General features: G+C 36.3%; 1 protein-coding gene across 2 annotated transcripts in view; it reads right to left on the reverse strand.

The window, feature by feature from the left end:
• The window catches only part of CDK13 (cyclin dependent kinase 13), a 122149-nt gene that overhangs the window by 85194 nt on the left and 18799 nt on the right, over positions 1 to 18156 (reverse strand). For both annotated transcript variants that reach the window (XM_042963836.1, XM_042963831.1), the window contains exons 2-4: positions 10537 to 11196; positions 2246 to 2416; positions 762 to 901 (exon numbers count right to left, since the gene is read on the reverse strand). In XM_042963836.1, coding sequence (XP_042819770.1) covers positions 762 to 901; positions 2246 to 2416; positions 10537 to 11196 — 971 coding nt within the window. The remainder of the gene's footprint in view (positions 1 to 761; positions 902 to 2245; positions 2417 to 10536; positions 11197 to 18156) is intronic.

Raw genomic sequence — 18156 nt, forward strand, 5'->3', positions numbered from 1 at the left:
ATTAGAAAAAAAGGTTTGTTCATTCTACTTCTTTGGAGAAAAAAGGAATTCTGTACTTACAAATTTTCCAAAAGAAGGATGTTTATCCTTTTAATCATTAAAATTTATTTAATTCTCTTTGATGGAAGTCTAAAATAAAGTATGATTCCTTATTTGTTAAACAGCTTTTAAAAGCTACAATTTAATCTCTTTTTGATAATGCAGAATCACCAGTATAAATAGTATTACTGTATGCCGTAACCGTGTTCCAGAGTTTCCAGGCATAAGGTAGTCTAGTCTCCCCTATAGTAAATGGCTTCAAATAGCTATGCTATTTTAATCTATTGGTTTATTTCAACAAGGAATTATAAGTAAAGATTAAACACTGGCTCTAAGAGTTATTAGTAAAATATGTAGCCTCTGCACAGTTACTTTTTACTGGCTGCAAAACCTTTAAAACTGTCTCACAGGTTCCTGATTATGTTCTAAAAGATTAAGCTGCCAAATATGGCCTCCAAAGGGTAACTTTGACAGAAAAAAAGAATATTTTGCTAAAAGAAAAAGTGCTGCATAAGGCTTAATTCAACAAAATTTACTACTAAGGCTAATTAAGGTCAAGATACTTTTTCCCCCTGATTACTAACAATGTAAGAATTTATTCACAATTAAAGAAATCTAAATCCCACCATGCTACACATCACAAATACTAAAAAACCACTTTAAAAAACACAAATTAAGTACATTCAATAGATCCAAAGATCCACAGTATTTGGCATACTTACCAGTGTCTTTATCCCTGGCCTTGTAAACTTGTCCATAGGTACCTTCTCCAATAATTCCGATGATATCAAATTTATCCACGCAGCGTTTTCCCCAGTCAATATCTTTTTCTTTGATTTCACCATAGCGAGGCCCACATATTCTATCAAATATAGTTCTTAAGTTTTTATATACAATCAAGCAAGTTGAATAAACTGTTTAATATTTAATATCCACCCTCTCCCAAAAAGTATTATAAATTATCATGAAAGTCAAGGCATCATTTCTCCATGCTGACTCTTCTTCTATAGACTAACAAACTGGAAAAAGAACTAAGGCTTATATGAAGAACTTCCAGATTAATAAAATGTAATTTTTCAATGAGTGGATAAAACCAACACTGATACAAAGAGTCAAAGTTCTCTAACCAACCTTTAGGAAATTTTCCTTTTCATTCATCATCTATATATATAATACATATTATATATATATACAAAATATATAAAATGCTTCCAAAAAGCAAGTTTGATAATGAACATTACCAAAAATCTAACTATAAAGCTTACTGACAAATTTAGACTTACAGCTAGATGAAATTATCTTAAAAATGGAAATACTAGAAAGATGTTTAGTCCAAGAGAGTAAAAAAAGTATTAATATAATCAACTTCCAGGAATCCATACTTTGTGGCTGTGTGTGTGTTATATATGACAAATATTTGACATTCTTCAAAAGATACATAATTTAATAGTCTTTCAATATTCTGGTATGTAATAGAAATTCAAGTAAAGGAATAAAGCTACAATACTCAGAAAGACTTTTAAAAGTTTTCTAGTTTTCTACTCTATACTAGAAAATTGCCTCATACTCACACGAGGCACCTGAACAGCAATTCTAAAATCAGATCTAACTCAAAGTCTTACTCACACTTTCCCTTGGTTAAGTAGAAGTAAAAAAAGAAATCAACATGCTCACTTCTTAACTGATGAACACATTTCAAGGGAGTTATCTCTAGGCACTTACTTGAAGCTAATTTAGGATACAGATTTCAAACCTTCTTCCACTCCACCTCTTGCAAAATGAAAAATGCATTTAGTTATAGGAGCAAATGGAGCTAAAAAGCAAAGAAAACATAGCAGCTTGCCCATTACTAATTTTGTTTGGGCTCACTGAATGCTGACTTCCACCTTCTCCAATTTCAGTGTTTTGTGTTATTTAAAAACTTAATTATAGAAATTATCTTTAACATATAATACCCCAAGAAATTAATACATTACAAACCATGAGAGAAAATTAAATTTAGTTTTATTAGTCATTTTGAAATAGGTATGCAGGGAATTATGAATTTTTTTTTCAAAACTCTAGTAGAATTTATTCATATACTTAAGTTTAAAGAATAAATATACTTTTTATTATTTTAAATCTTAATTTTTTGTGTTTTATGATTTTATGAGGACCCAGAATCATTTCTGGTCAATTTAAAAGCAGGTAGAAAGCAAGCACATACTTAGGCCTCCTTTTACTATGTAACTGTGTTGTTGTTTTCTTTTCTTCTGGACTCTTTGAGAGATCATCTCCTCCTGGTAGCTCAGGGGGCAGTGGTAAATCAGCAAGTAAACATCGTAGTTTCTTCTCTACTTCTTTTTTAACTGCTTTTACTGAAATATTTCCTCGTAAGCTAAGGAAGAAAGGAGTCAGACAAACAAAACACATTTATTTGAGAAATAATAATCAGCCATGTCTTACACTTAAGTAGTAATGGCAAAATACTAAACTAAGTTACTTTCCAGCTAAAATAATAAACTGTATTCAATTGCAAAATACCAAATTTGGGGGTCAAAATGATTAGATAAAAACTAAGGAACCTGAACAAAGTATGAACTTTAGTTACAATAATATTTTGATATTTGTTCACTGATTGAAACAAACATACCATATTAATATAAGATGTTAATACTGAAAAAACAGAATACAGTATCTATGGGGACTCTCTGTAGTATAATTATAATTTTTCTGCAAATCTAAATCTGTTCAAAAAATCGTATATTTTAAAGATGATTTAGAATTACTATGAAACTGTAAATTAAGACTAAAAAAATCAATTAGTCATGCTTCACAGAAAAATTCATTAGTTCTGTGATAGCATCCTGACTCTGTTGGAGAGACATAAAGAGGTTTTATAGAAATAAATAACACTACATGGGGCACCTGGGCAGCTAGTCAGTTGAGGATCCGACTCGTGATTTAGGCTCACGTCATGATCTCAGTGTTCGTTAGTTCAAGCGCTGCAAACACAGAACCCACAGGATTCTCTCTTCCTCTCTCTCTGCCCCTCCCCCGCATGTGTTCTCTTTCTCTCCCTCAAAATAAACAAACATTAAAAAAAAAAAGTCTCGGGGCGTCTGGGTGGCTCAGTCAGTTAAGCATCCAACTCTTGATTTCAACTCACATCATGATCTCATGGTTCGTGAGTTCAAGCCCCGCATCGGGCTCTGTGCTGACAGTGTGAAGCCTGCTTGGGAGTCTCTCCTTCTCTCTTTGCACCTTCTCTACTCATTCCCTCTCTCTCAAAATAAATAAACAAACTTAAAAGAAAAAGTCTCATTAAATAAATAACACTAAATGGCGTTATTTATCTTGCCCATTTAAATAACCACGAACAACTAGTTTAGCTTTGCCCTTTTCCAGGGTTAATTTTCTTAAATTGGATAATGACTCTCTTAAATATTTTTAAGGTTCTAGCTTATGGAAATTACAGGTCAAAATTTAAGTTGTTTGTATTGTACTTTTTTGAACGCATAAAGAACTCCAAATTTTAACTAGGTAATCTGATTATTTTAAACCTCCCAGTTACTAAAAAATCTGCTTAAAAATATGACATTTCTTGGGGCACCTGGGTGGCTTGTCAGTCAAGCGTCAGACTTCGGCTTAGGTCATGATCTCACAGTTCATGGGTTCAAGCCCTGCATCAGGCTCTGTACTGACAGCTCAGAGCCTGGAGCCTGCTTTGGATTCTGTGTCTCCCTCTCTCTCTGACCATCCCCACTCACACTCTGTCTCTCGTTCTCAGAAAATAAATAAAATGTTGAAAAAAATTTTTAGAAAATGACATTTCTTGAAAGAAAATCTTATAATGATAACAAAATTTGGACTTCACACACTTTCATAGCAGTTATGAGTCCGATAATGAAAAAGTTTAGTGAGACTACACCACTGGGGTCGGAAATTACAAATGACATTATCAATGTAAATCATTTAATTATAACTTCTATTCATGTTAAACAATATTATTGTACAAATGCACACTTTAATACCATCTGATAAAAACCATTTATCAGTAACTACAATAAAAATGTGCCTTTTCTCCATAGCCCCGTGTTACTCACCAGAAGGTTCTTTAACAGAGAAAACATGCTCAAAAGGAAACTAGTTTGCAGTTTTATTTTTACAGTAATGGTATATAGCCTCCTTTTCAATGTTAATGTCCATACGTTCAATTGATTTTATGCTTCTATGTACTAGATGTTAGGTAAGGCACTGGACTTTAACAATAAAAACTATAACAAATACATTAAGATACAACTCCTGGGGCACGTGGGTGGCCCAGATGGTTAAGCATCCAACTTCAGCTCACGTCATGATCTCATGGTTGGTGAGTTTGAGCCCCACATTGTGTCTGTGCTCACAGCTCAGACCCTGGAGCCTGCTTTAGATTCTGTGTCTCCTCTCTCTCTGCCCCTCCCCTGCTCACGCTCTCTCTCTCTCTCTCTCTCTCAAAAATAAACAAACATCAGGGGTGCCTGGGTGGCTCAGTCAGCTGAGCATCCGACTTCAGCTCAGGTCAAGATACAACTCCAGGGGCGCCTGGGTGGCTCAGATGGTTAAGTGTCCAACTTCAGCTCAGGTCATGATCTCATGGTTTGTGAGTTCGAGCCCCACATTGGGCTCTGTGTTGACAGCTCGGAGCCTGGAGCCTGCTTCAGATTCTGTGTCTCCCTCTCTCTCTCTGCCCCTCCTCTGCTCACACTCTGTCTCTCCCTCTCTCTCAAAAATAAACATTTTTTTAACATTTTAAAAAAATAAAAATAAAATAAACATCAAAAAAATTTAAGACATAACTCCTCTCAGAAAGGAACTTAGACTTTTGGAGAACATAGTCAAGCAAGCAGTAGGATAAAGTACTACACAAATGGAGTCCTAGAGTAATGTAGCTAAAGGGTCGCTAAATCAGGATTGAAAAGGCTTCTTTCTAAAAAGGTACCACTTGAACTGTGCCTGAAAATAAACCTATTCCAAATAATTCTTAGAAAACTGTAGTCTCAAAAAACAAAACAAAACAAAACTGTAGTCTCTTACTTGTAATTAGTTTTCAGTCAAAAATTCTCATTTGTCTGAAGATTCAAATCAACATTTTTAGAGGAAAAAACACAAATCTTTACTTATAACTTAAAAATTAAAAGACTGCCTATATTCATATATATGTTATGAACTACCAAATTCAGCAAGACTCCCAGGCTTCAGAGAAATGAAATACTAACTATCCAAGAATAATACTATATAATTAAAAGCATCATTATTTTTATTGAATACCTACAATAACCAAACAGGAAGCATGACATTTTTAATAGCTCCCATATACTACAGCAACAAAAACAATAAAATGCCTTAACAAGAAATATACAAGGCCAATAGAAGAAAATTTAAAAATATGATGAAAATAAAACTGGATCTGAATGAATGGAAAGAAACAATGTTTTTGTACGGGAAACTGTAATGCTGTAAAGCTATTGGTCTCCAAATTAGTCTACTACACTCACTAGAGTCCCACACAAAACACAAGCAAAAAATTTTTTAATATAACTTGACAAGCAGGTTATAAAAATCTAAGAATAAAGACAAAAATCTGCCAAAAAACACTTCCAAAAAACAATAATGAAGTGAGATTTGCCTTGTCCTGTGGTCAACCTGTTTTAAAAGATCCCAAACTAGGGGCACCTGGATGGCTCAGTCAGTTAAGCGTGACCTTTGGCTCAGGTCATGATCTCCCAGTTCATGAGTTCGAGCCCCACATCCGGCTCTGTGCTGATGGCTTGGAACCTGCTTCGAATTCTGTGTCTACTTCTCTCTCGGCCCATCCCTCCACTCATACTCTGTCTCTCTCTGTCTCTGTCTCTCTCTCTCTCTCTCAAAAATAAACATTAAAACAAATTTTATAAAAGATCCCAAACTAGAAGCCCAAGATTGGCTGAAGTCAAGGAATATATATATTATGGTCTACCCAATGTTTTATAAGAAAAAAAAAACAAAAAACTATGAATTAAATTGTAAATATTTTTAAATCAGAAAATTTACATAAACATTCAGATTTCAGGCTTCTTAAAAAAAAATCAAAGGCTCTAGCAACACTGGGCTCAAATTCATATACAGTAGCACTGAAGCTGAGGCTGAATAGCAGAGCTATTCACTAATCGGTATTTGAGTCTGAGAACCAATATACTATTCATCTAAAGAAGTCAAAACAAAAAAGTACTGGCAAAGAAATAATAAAACACATTAATAGAAAAGAGGGTCCAGGGGCACCTGGGTGGCTCAGTCGGTTGAGCATCCAACTTTGGCTCAGGTCATGATCTCGTGGTCGGTGAGTCTGAGTCCCACATAGGGCTCCGTGCTGACAGCTCAAAGCCTGGAGCCTGTATGGATTCTGTGTCGCCCTCCCTCTCTGCCCCTCCCCCACTCATGCTCTGTCTCTCTGTCTCTGTCTCTGTCTCTCTCTGTCAAAAATAATAAAACATTTTTAAAAAAAAAGAAGAGAGGGTCCAGAAATACAGGTATCTATAAGAATTTTTATATATGGCACCACAAACCAGTGAGCTGGGACTATTCAGTAAGTGATGTTGGAAATAATTAGATCTATCAGCCTACAGGGTGGTGGGGAAGAGCATTTTTCTTCCTCATCTAATAACCAAAAACAAATTTCTGTATGATTTAAGTTTTTTTAACTTTATGAACCCATAAGTTTTAAAGGAAAAATGATAGATCTGACTATATTTAAAAATGGAAAACATCCGGGGCGCCTGGGTGGCTCAGTCGGTTGGGTGGCCCACTACAGCATGGGTCATGATCTCGCGGTCTGTGAGTTCGAGTCCTGCATCGGGCTCTGTGCTGACAGCTCAGAGCCTGGAGCCTGCTTCCGATTCTGTGTCTCCCTCTCTCTCTGCCCATTCCCTGCTTGCTCTCTGTCTCTCTCTCTCAAAAAATAATAAACATTAAAAAAAATTTAAAAAAAAAGGAAAACATCCATATGGCCAAAAACAAAACAAATAAATGTCAAAGGCAAGCAATAGACTCTAAAAGGCAAGATCTTTAACATAAGGAAAAAAAAAAAGAAAAACAGTATTAAGGAAAAGCCAGCATAAGATATAAACAAGTAGTTCACTGGAAAAAAATAAATAGCCAACAAGTATTCAGAAAGATGCTATCTCAATAATCAGAAAAATGCAAAATTAAATAATCATATATTTTATAGACTGTATAAATTGGCACACAGTCTTATTAAGACACAATTTGGCAGCTTTTATCAGATTTTAAATGTGTATACTTCAACCTTATAACTATCCTACAAAAATTGCTCAAAGGTACATAAAATATTAATATAACAAGAGTGTGATAGCAAACAATTATTATAAATCTAAGTATCCCTTAACCAATAGAATAGTTAGTAAGAGCATGATTTATCATTCCTATAGACAGGAATATTGAACCTATCCATATACCAATATGGAATGATCTCCAACATATTAAATGAAAAAAAAAGTCGAGTATTATGCATAGTATAATCCTAATTTCCTTTAAAACAAAACAATTTATTATATGAAAGTATATAGTTAACAGTCTATCTTGTGATTTTTAAAGAGTAATAAATTCCGGGTCTGAAGGAGAAGCAAAGTTCAAAGTAACCCTAAAAGATATTACTTGGCTAGGAAGTACTCAAAACCAAACAGGTCATGTCAAAAGGACAAGACAGTCAGCTTAAGGAGTTCCCACTGACCAAGGACAATGGAGCATCAAAAGAAGAGTGACTGACTGGTGTTGAATTGATCTGTGGCCACACATGTTAGTAGTAGTAGCCAGGGGTCTTAAAAACTTCTATATCCATGAAATGTGCAAACATATTCAAAGAAAGAAGAACAGAGACACAACAGAAAAGCAGAAGAGACCAAAAAGAATACAGGTCAAAAAAATTTTTGATGATAAGCATGACATATACCAACATCTCATTAAAAATGGACGCACACTGGGGCGCCTGTGGCTCAGTCGGTTAAGCGTCCGACTTCAGCTCAGGTCATGATGTCGCGGTCCATAGGTTCGAGCCCCGCATCGGGTTCTGTGCTGACAGCTCAGAGCCTGGAGGCTGTTTCAGATTCTGTGTCTCCCTCTTTCTCTGACCCTCCCCTGTTCATGCTCTCTCTCTCTCTCTCTGTCTCAAAAATAAATAAACGTTAAAAAAAAATGGATGCACATGGAAAACAGTATGGAGGTTTCTCAAACAACTAAAAACAGAACTACCCTATGACCCAGCAATTGCACTACTAGGCATTTATCCAAGGGATACAGGTGTGCTGTTTCAAAGGGACACATGCGCCCCCATGTTTATAGCAGCACTATCAACAATAGCCAAAGTATGGAAACAGCCCAAATGTCCATCGATGGATGAATGGATAAAGAAAATGTGGTATATGTATACAATGAAGTATTACTCAGCAATCAAAAAGAATGAAATCTTGCCATTTGCAACTATGTGGATGGAACTTGAGGGTATTATGCTGTGAAATTAGTCAGAGAAAGACAAAAATCATATCACTTCACTCATATGAGGACTTTAAGAGACAAAACAGATGAACATAAGGGAAGGGAAACAAAAATAATATAAAAACAGGGAGGGGGACAAAACAAAAGAGACTCATAAATATGGAGAACAAACTGAGGGTTGCTGGAGGGGTTGTGGGAGGGGGGATGGGCTAAATGGGTAAGGGGCATTAAGGAATCTACTGAAATCATTGCTTCACTATATACTAACTAGTTTGGATGTAAATTTTAAAAAATTAAAAATAAAGTTAAATCAAAAAAATAAATAAATAAAAAATAAAAGATGCAAAGCTAAATGGGGATTGTACACATCCGAGATCAGAACTTTAGATTCTATTGTTCAATAAATCAGTCAATTGTCAAAAAAAAAGGATGCACAAAAAATACCCTCCTTAAAGCATTCACCTGCATGCATCTTGAATTCTTGAAAATACCACCAGTAAAAATTTATCTCCATAGGATATATGAAAAATAGAGAATAACCAGTCTCACCAGCCCAGAATTACTAGATTCTTGGCAAATGGGTTATTTTCTCACTAATGAAGTGACTCAGTTCTGCATTCATGCCTCTCTGCTGGAGAGTCCATTCCACAACTCATCAAAATTACAAATCACTACTCTGTTTATGAACCTTCAGTGTTCCTAGAGAATAGTGAAACCTGTAAATACCATAATTAGAGTGGTATAATTGGAGAATACCTGATTATATTGGATGAGTTCTCCTGGCAACATTTTTGATTGTAGAAAAAAGACATTATAGTGGACACAAAACACAGGAATTATGATTTGTTTTAAATTATAAAATGTTCATAATGCCAGCCAAAGTGAGCACTTGAAAGACCTACCCACACAGCATTCTCATCCACTTGTTTCCAAATTCTATAAAGATGTCAGCTAGGAAAACTGCTCATATAGTTGCTTTTTAACAGAAAATGAGGGAAAAACAGCTCTAATTTCTCCATAAAAATAAAAATGAAAAAGGTTAAGTGGTGTAACAGACAGACATTACACAGTAGCATAATGCTTCTATCCTAGCATATGTTTCAGAAATATTCTTAGAACCACATTTACTTTAGACACTCTTATCTTCATCCTCTAAAAAATAAAATGTTTCAAAAAAAAGTCATACCCCCAATATTCATAAAAGAATCTGTAAACATGTTAAAGGAAAGCATAACCACATTGAGTTCTCTGTAATACATAATGAATCTCCAATTGCACAAAATTAAAAGGGTCAAGAAAAGCCTAAAAAATAATAAATTCATAAAGCTACCCAGAGTGATAAATGTGTAAGGCCACAGAAGAAACCTAGAAATAACGAATATACCTGCTTTAATCACCCAGGACAGAGTCTCTCATAAATGTCCTGTTTCTGATACTGTCATTTAAGGAATATTAAATCAAAGAAAACACAGTACTAGCATTTCTAATTCCCAAACTCAATCGGAAATATACATTGTATTCCGAACCCAACAGCAAATTTTTCCTGGAATTCTTAGCATAAACTATATTTTGTCATCTTACAAGCAGTGTGCTTCATTTTAAAGTGTACATAATAAAAACAGTTTACTTACTTATGATTTTTTTATAACCTTTTTATGGGGGGGGGCATTTCAGGTAATTTCTCACTCCAAACTTACATTTCTTTTTTTTAAACTGTTAGTGACAAGGGTGCCTAGGTGGCTCAGTCAGTTAAGCGTCTGACTTCAGCTCAGGTCATTAACTTGCGGCTTGAGAGTTCGAGCCCCGAGGCTGGTTCTGTGCTGACAGAATGCTTCACATTCTGTGTCTCCCCCATCCCCTCTCTCTTTACCCCTCCCCCACGCTCATTTGCTCTTGCTCTCTCTCTCTCTCTCTCAAAAATAAACAGTAAAAAAATAATTTCAAAATAATAAAAATAAACTGTTAGTGACAAAACGTTTTTGCGCTTACCTATCGGCATCTTTATCTTCAGGCAGCATGGGAGGCAAAGGTAATGGTGGTAACGTAGAGGTCACTAAAGCCACATGTTGCTCCTTCTCCTTGGCTCCTAAACTTGGTGTAAGTGGTTTGGTTTTCTCTTTAAGAGATACTGGTTCGTCCTTTGTAGCAGCAGATTTACTCTCCTTCCCAACTACAACTGCTTTCTTGGCGGCTTTATCTACAATCAAATTATTGTCCACCTTGGTTACCTGAAGAGGTGGCTTTGTTTTTGCCTTGTCGTTTTTTAAAGTCCCACCACTTGACGGAGAAGGTGCGTGTTCTGTTTTCAGTTTCTTCACATCCTTCACATGGTTTGTTTGAGATGCACCGGCACCCGTCTCCGTGCTCCCCTTCGTAGGTGTAGAAGTGTTGGAGGCTTTGGCAGCTTTGGCAGCAGCCTCAGCAGCCTTAGCTGCTTCTGCAGCTTTTGCGGCTTCTGCAGCTCTTGCTGCCTCTGCAGCCCGTGCTTTTTTATTCTTGTTCAACTCGGCTGCCAGGCTACTCTTCAGAGTTAGTGTGCTAGGAGAAATGCTAGAGTGACGGCTTCTGGATCGAGACAACCTGTGCCTGCTACGAGATCTTGAATGCCTAGAGGAATATGGGCTTCTGCTTCGGGATTTGGCAGAACGTCTGGTGGAAAATAATGAAGATTTAGTCAGGAATTCAGAAAAGTTCAGTCTGAAATTTACAAAAACTACTAACTCAACCCTGTTACATAAAATAGAAATTTATTAAATTTCAAAATCATAATAGTTTTTTGGGGGGAGACTTTTTTAAAAGACAGAAAATGCTTTTAAGCAGATTATTATCTATCTGGTAGCTAAAATTTTCCTGAAAATAGACTGTCTTCATCCTGGTCTAGCCTATGAATGCTCAAAGGTGAGACTGGATGAAAGCAGATCTCTGGTAGAAGAAATACTCTAAGGATTAGGAACAAAAGTGTGATGAAGCATCACTGCTGTCTTTAGAAAAGAGAAGTACAGGGGCGCCTGGGTGGTTCAGTTGGTTGAGCATCTGACTTCAGCTCAGGTCATGATCTCACAGTTCATGAGTTTAAGCCCCGCGTCGGGCTGTGGCTGACAGCTTGGGGCCTGGAGCCTGCTTCAGATTGTGTCTCCCTCTCTCTCTGCTCCTCCCCTGCTCACACTCTGTCTCTCAAAAATAAATAAAGATTAAAAAATAATTAAAAGAAAGAAAAGGAAAGGAAAGAGAAGTACAGGGGTGCCTGGATGGCTCAGTCGGTTGAGCGTTCAACTTCAGATCAGGTCGTGATTTCAGGTTCGTGAGTTGGACCCCGTGTTGGGCTCTGTGTTGACAGCTCACAGCCTGGAACCTGGAGTCTGCTTCAGATTCTGTCTCTGTCTCTCTGCCCCCCCCCCCCATGCTTTCTCTCTCTCTCTCTCTCTCTCTCTCTAATTAAATAAACATTTTAAAACATTAAAAAAAAAAAAAAAAAAAAAAAAGGTCTTTCTGAGGTCCCTGGGAGCCTCCTGCTTAAAAAAAAAAAAAAAAAAGAAAGAAAAGAGAAGTACACAACAAGGGTACACCAATGGTAGCAGTAGCAGGGTGAAGTCTGACCAATCTTTCACCAAAGTCTAATCTCTACATCTGTAAAGCTTCCTCACCCCACAAATTCAGTAGTCGGTAGTGCTCTGTCTACAGCAAGAGTGAAAAAGACAATGCCTGTCATTGGGCAATAAGTAAAAGCAGTCTCTAAATCTTGGTAACTACTCAATAATGACTGCAATTCACTTTTCAAAAAATACTGGAAAATACAAAAACTATCATATATATTTAAAATACAGTGACAACCAAAATTCCTATAAAACAAATGCAGCACAGCACCATGTGAAAGGAAACTGAAGTTTTCAAATCCTCACCTTATCAAAACTAAAAACAAGTATCTACAAGACAAAGGCACTATGATAGTACTCTGACATGTTTACCAGGTCTCATTTTAATGCTCACATCAATCCTAGTGAAGTATCTACAGTTCACAGATTAGAAATGTAATCTAAAATATTATGTTACCTAAAATCAATCCCATACTCATCAGTAGTTGTACTGGTTATTACTTACTGTCACTACCCTATTCCTCCAATACTCTTCTATCCAACTCTGTGCCAAAGGAGGCTAACCTCAACAAATGCACCTTCTGAGTTTCAGGGCTGTCACCGGCAGATCAGAAGGCAGAGAAGGCCGGATTATTTCTTCCCAGCATCCTCCCTTTTGGTCACATTTTCTGACAGAAGCTGTGTCCCCTTATCACCCTCTCCACAGCTCTCATCAGGCTCTAAAAACACTGTATTTTCCTTGCTTCCCTCTGTAACTACAGGAACATCCCTTGTGGGTTCCCTTAATCCACCCCTTTATCTGCAATCCTTCGTGAAAGTCTCTTGCACCATCTCAGTTGGATTCAGTTTCCTTTCAGAACCTTGCCTGATCTACCTTGTATGCCAGGTTTTAAATCCAGACCTTCTGACTGAAAAGTAGCTAGGTTAACACAATAAAAAAAATTAACACACTGTGAAGGAGAGAACTCTTGCTGAAATTTTGTAGAAGCTATGGGGAGAGAGTAAATAAAGCAAAGAAACTCCTAAGAACCCATAATTAAAATAGGGCAGAGAGAAAAGAAAGGACTGGAAACTCTGTTTATATCTGATGTTAGTAAAGTATGGAGGAAAACCGTTAGAAACATTCTATAATTCTAATATGAAAATAAAATGATGATTAGGTTTAGGATAAACTCAAATACAAATTAAACTTCTCCCTCACTCTTTCAAAAACATTTCAAAATGTACTGAGGGCCAACTGCTGTTCAACATCGAGCTTGTGTTTCATACAAACCCAATATTTTATATAAAGTATTTATGCAACACTATTTTAGATTAATGGGAACACAGTTTAGAAAATACTTAAATCTAACACTTGCTTATCATTAAATATTCATATACACCAATCATTAAAATCACCAATAAGCTTACAACTATTTACGGATATGAGAGGAATTGTTTTGCTAAATATAAAGTGGTAACTATCTCAGATAACTTTAATACAGGAACCAACAGTGTCATAATATGAAACAGCCACATTTTTTATGTCTTCTCCCTTTAAACTCTTGGGCCTCAAAACAAGTCTCATATGCCATGCTTCTAAAGCAACAGAAAGGTACACAGCAGGAGAGAGCAAAGAGACTATCATTTCATCAGAGGTAACAGTACAGAACTTTCCTCAAATTAACTTTCCTACAGTAGCAAGATTCGGATCATCAATTTCATACAGACACATAAATTATATTTAACTGAGAGATTTATGACTAAGTTTTACCTAAGAAAAGAGACAAAGATATTAGGTAAAACCCTAATACAATTAACTCCCGTGGCCTATTAAATTATTCTTTTCTGGATAGAATCTGGATAAGCATTATCAGCAAAGACTTAAAAATTTCTGGTCTATAAAAGGGATATATATATTGGAGGTGCCTGGGTGGCTCAGTTGGTTGAGCGTCCCACTTGGACTCAGGTCGTGATCTCAAGATGTGTGAGTTCGCGCTCCCATCCAGCTCACTGCTATATCCCTCTCTCTACTCCTTCCTTGCTTGTGCATGCTCTCTCTCAAAAATAAACATTTTTTTTAAAAAAGTAAAAAATAAAAGGGTTATTTTAGAAATGAGGTTTTTATATGTTTTGATCTCTGTATCAATTAAATTCTTCTGGACATACCCTCCATTCCTCTCTAATTCTATTTCTCTTCAAAAATTTAACTTTTCATTTTTTAACTTAAAAAAATGTTTATTTACTTATTTTGAAAAAGAGAGAGAGACAAACAGACAGACCGACTGCATGAGTTCAAGCTGGAGAGGGGCAAACAGAGAGGGACAGAGAAAATTCCAAGCAGGCTCTGTGCTATCACAGCACAGAATCCGACATGGGGCTCCATCTCACAAAAGGTAAGATCACGACCTGGGCCAAAATCATACCGACTGAGCCACCCAGGTGCCCCATAAGTTCCTTAACCTTTTAACTTCATGTCCTAGGAAACATGCATTCTCTCAGTGCTTACGGTCTGAAACAAACATGGTTTGGGAACCTAATATTAAATATAAACACAAAATTCAAGTTTAAGTCATTTTTACAAATGATCTAATACTTCAGCCATACAAAGTTACGAGGGTAAGAGAGAAGTGTGTCTTCAAGACTACAGAATGAACGATATCATGGTATCTTAACCAAAAGAACGAAATGGATGGTAGATAGCAAGTCTTTCTTTGAAGATAAGATTTTTCTTCTTTTTAAAAATGTTTTTTCTAATATCTCTACGCAGTGAATACATATTAGCTATTTGTCTCTTTTTAATGTTTTTGAGAGATGGTAGTATCTCTTTAAGAAGTTGAGAAAACTTTCCATGTTTCTAAGGCTTGCAAATTCATACAACACAAAGCAGAACCAGAATCAAAACTTGATATCCCGAAACTCAACTGGTTAGTGCTCATTGTGAATTAGGTTAGTGTTCCTTAGAGAAAGAGCATGGTGTAGTATTCACTCAACTATATCACACAATCTCTCCAAGAGTCCAGGTATGCTAACACTAACTCTTAAAATTTTTACTATAATAATATCTAGTTCCTCATTATATAAAACAATATATAACCACTATCCAAAAGAAGTTTCTAAAATGATAGAAATGTTCTATACATGTTCATGTCTGATACATTAGCCACTATTCTCAACATTTTTTAGCTTAATTTTTCTACCCTGTTTATTTCACATTCTAACAGCAGCTATACGCATTTCAAAAACTTGATTACCCTCCCAAAAAAGATATAACAATGCTTCCCATGCAAGGACGGTCCAACATATGCTAATCCATAAATGTGACATACCACATCAACAAAATGAAGGATAAAAATCACAGGATCATCTCAGCAGATGCAGAAAAAGCATTTGACAAAATTCAACAACTTTGCATGATAAAAACTAAACAAACAGTATAGAAGGAACGCACCTCAATAAAAACTTTCAGTTACAAGATTAATAAGGTTTGAGGATCTAATGTGTAACGTGGTGACTACCGTTGATAATATTGTATAACTGAAATTAACTTAGAGAACTCTAACCAAAAAAATTAAATCTATGAGGTGATGGATGTATTACATAACCTGATTATGATATGAGAATCCTTTCCCAATATATACACATAGCGAATCATCACAATGACACTTTAAATACATAATTTTCTCAATTATATCTTAATAAAACTAGTAAAAAAAAATGACTTCTAAAATGAAAAACAGTACCTGAAGTAGTCAAAAACCTGCCTTTCTCAATCATCCCTTTTGTTACCTTCTCAGTCAAAATTTTAAATATTCCTATGTAATTTGTCATGTACTGGTATTGGAACAGCTCAATTAACTTTTTTTTTCTCATTTTTTTCAAGTAACTATTAACAATACTAGGGCAGCCTCTTAAATCCGTCTTCCTGTTTCAGATCTTCCTTTACCCTAACTAATCTATACTTAATGCAAAGCGACTACCTTCCTCTAATATCTCCTCCTGTAATTTTAATTTCACCACTCTTTTCCACCCATTTATCCAGGCTAGAAATCTTCCCAGTTACCTGATGCCCACAGCACATCTCATCAACTGCCTCACTTTATCAGTTCTAACTCTGCATCCCCTTACATCCACACTTCTATGCATGTTTCCTATTGTGGCTATAACAAATTACCAGATTTAATGGCTTAACCACACAAATTTATTATCTTACAGTACCTGAAGGTTGAAATTCCAAAATCAGTCTTATTGGGCAAAAATCAGCACATCACCAGGGCTTTGTTCCTTTTGCAGTCTCTTGGGAAAATCTGTTTCCTTGCCTTTTCTAGCTTCTTAAGGCTGTCCATTCCTTGGCTCTTGGTCCTCCAACAATCTGACCTCTGCTTCCTTTATCACATTTCCTCTTCTGCTGTTTCTGTCCTCACATGGCCTTTTCTGACTCTGCTGACCCTCCCGCTTCCTTTTATAATGACCCTTGTGATTACAGAGGACCCACGTGTACAGTCCAGGATAATCTCTCCATCTCAAGATGCTCATTTTAATCTCATCTGCAAAGTCCCTTTGGCCGTGTAAGGAAGTATACTCACAGGTTCACATGGACACCTTTGGGTGGGCCATTATGCAGCCTACCACATCCTCCCCTCTGTATTCTCAAGGCCACTTTTCTATTTCAGACCTCATTATCTCCCCTGAGAGTACCTTATCATCTCAAAAATCTTCATATATAGTCTCTCCCTACTCCAATTATTTCTACAGACACCATCACCAAACAAATCCTCACTGTTCAGTGAATGTTAAATGCTCCAAATTCACTCATTTCCCTTCTCTTTTTAGTAGCTATTCCAAACCTTCACAATTTATTCCAAACCTTTCTGTCTTCAAGTTAACACCATTCCAAAGTCTTTTCTTAACATTGTTTTACTTCTATTTTGCAGAAATAAAAAAAATTATCAGGCACAGCTCCCACCTACAAGCTTAATCTGTATCTCCATCTACCTCACATTTTACCTGATCTCAGAATAGAGGTGTTCTTCTTCCTATCCAAGACTAACTCTTTTATAATGCTATCAATGCCATACTCTCTAGATCTTACTTCAAAGAGTATGGGCCACAAACCAGCAGCATTAGCCTCATCTGGGAGTTTGTCAGAAATGCTGTATCTCAAGCCCCAACCCAGACCTTCTGATTCAGAGTCTGCATTTTAACAAGATCCTCACTAAAGTTTGAGATGCACTATTCTAGGCTCCTCCATGACTATTCCACTATTTGTGACTTCAACCCTTTGCTGTCCATTTACTATTTCAAGGATTAAATAATTCATCTTTAAAATCTTTAAAAACAAACAAGAAAAATACGTACATAAATACATACATATAAAAAAAAACAAACAATGGTATTTTTGTATTTTATCTTTTTCTCTGCTTCCAATTACAACCAAATTCTCTACATACATACACCCCTCAAACCCCTATAATTTGGCTTGTATCCTCACTGAAATTAATTACTAGGGTGAACAATGACCTATCTTTGGGGTGGGGGAGGAATATCAACATGTGTGATGACCTTCTTCCCACTTCCAACTAACCTACAAGTACCTTCAACACAATACAGATAAAACTATTAAGTCCTCTCCAAATCCACCCCTTTTCTTCTCAGGCAATAGCAGATTCTGAAATTCTGAAACAGCAAAGATCCAGAAATCATTCTATATTCCATATGGTCCTTTTCCTCTCTTCTCCCATATCCAACTGATCTGCAAGTCCTGCCAATTGTACATCTTAAGCATCTCTCTAGTTGTCTAGGCTCTTTGTCCCATAGCTACTATTTCTCATTTGGTCCTACATCACCTCTCACTTCGCCCAGTCTAACAGTCTCCTTTTCAGACTCCTCACCTCAAACCTCTATCCTTTCCAATTTAGTCTCCATACCACCACCTGAATCTTCCAGTTACCCCTGTAACAAAGCTCTAGACAACCTTGCACTGCATACAAAGACCTCGTCCAGCCATCCCAAAACACAGAATGCCTTTCTTATATTC

The sequence above is a fragment of the Panthera tigris genome, chromosome A2 (genome assembly GCF_018350195.1).
Source record: "Panthera tigris isolate Pti1 chromosome A2, P.tigris_Pti1_mat1.1, whole genome shotgun sequence".
Taxonomy (NCBI): Eukaryota; Metazoa; Chordata; class Mammalia; order Carnivora; family Felidae; genus Panthera; species Panthera tigris.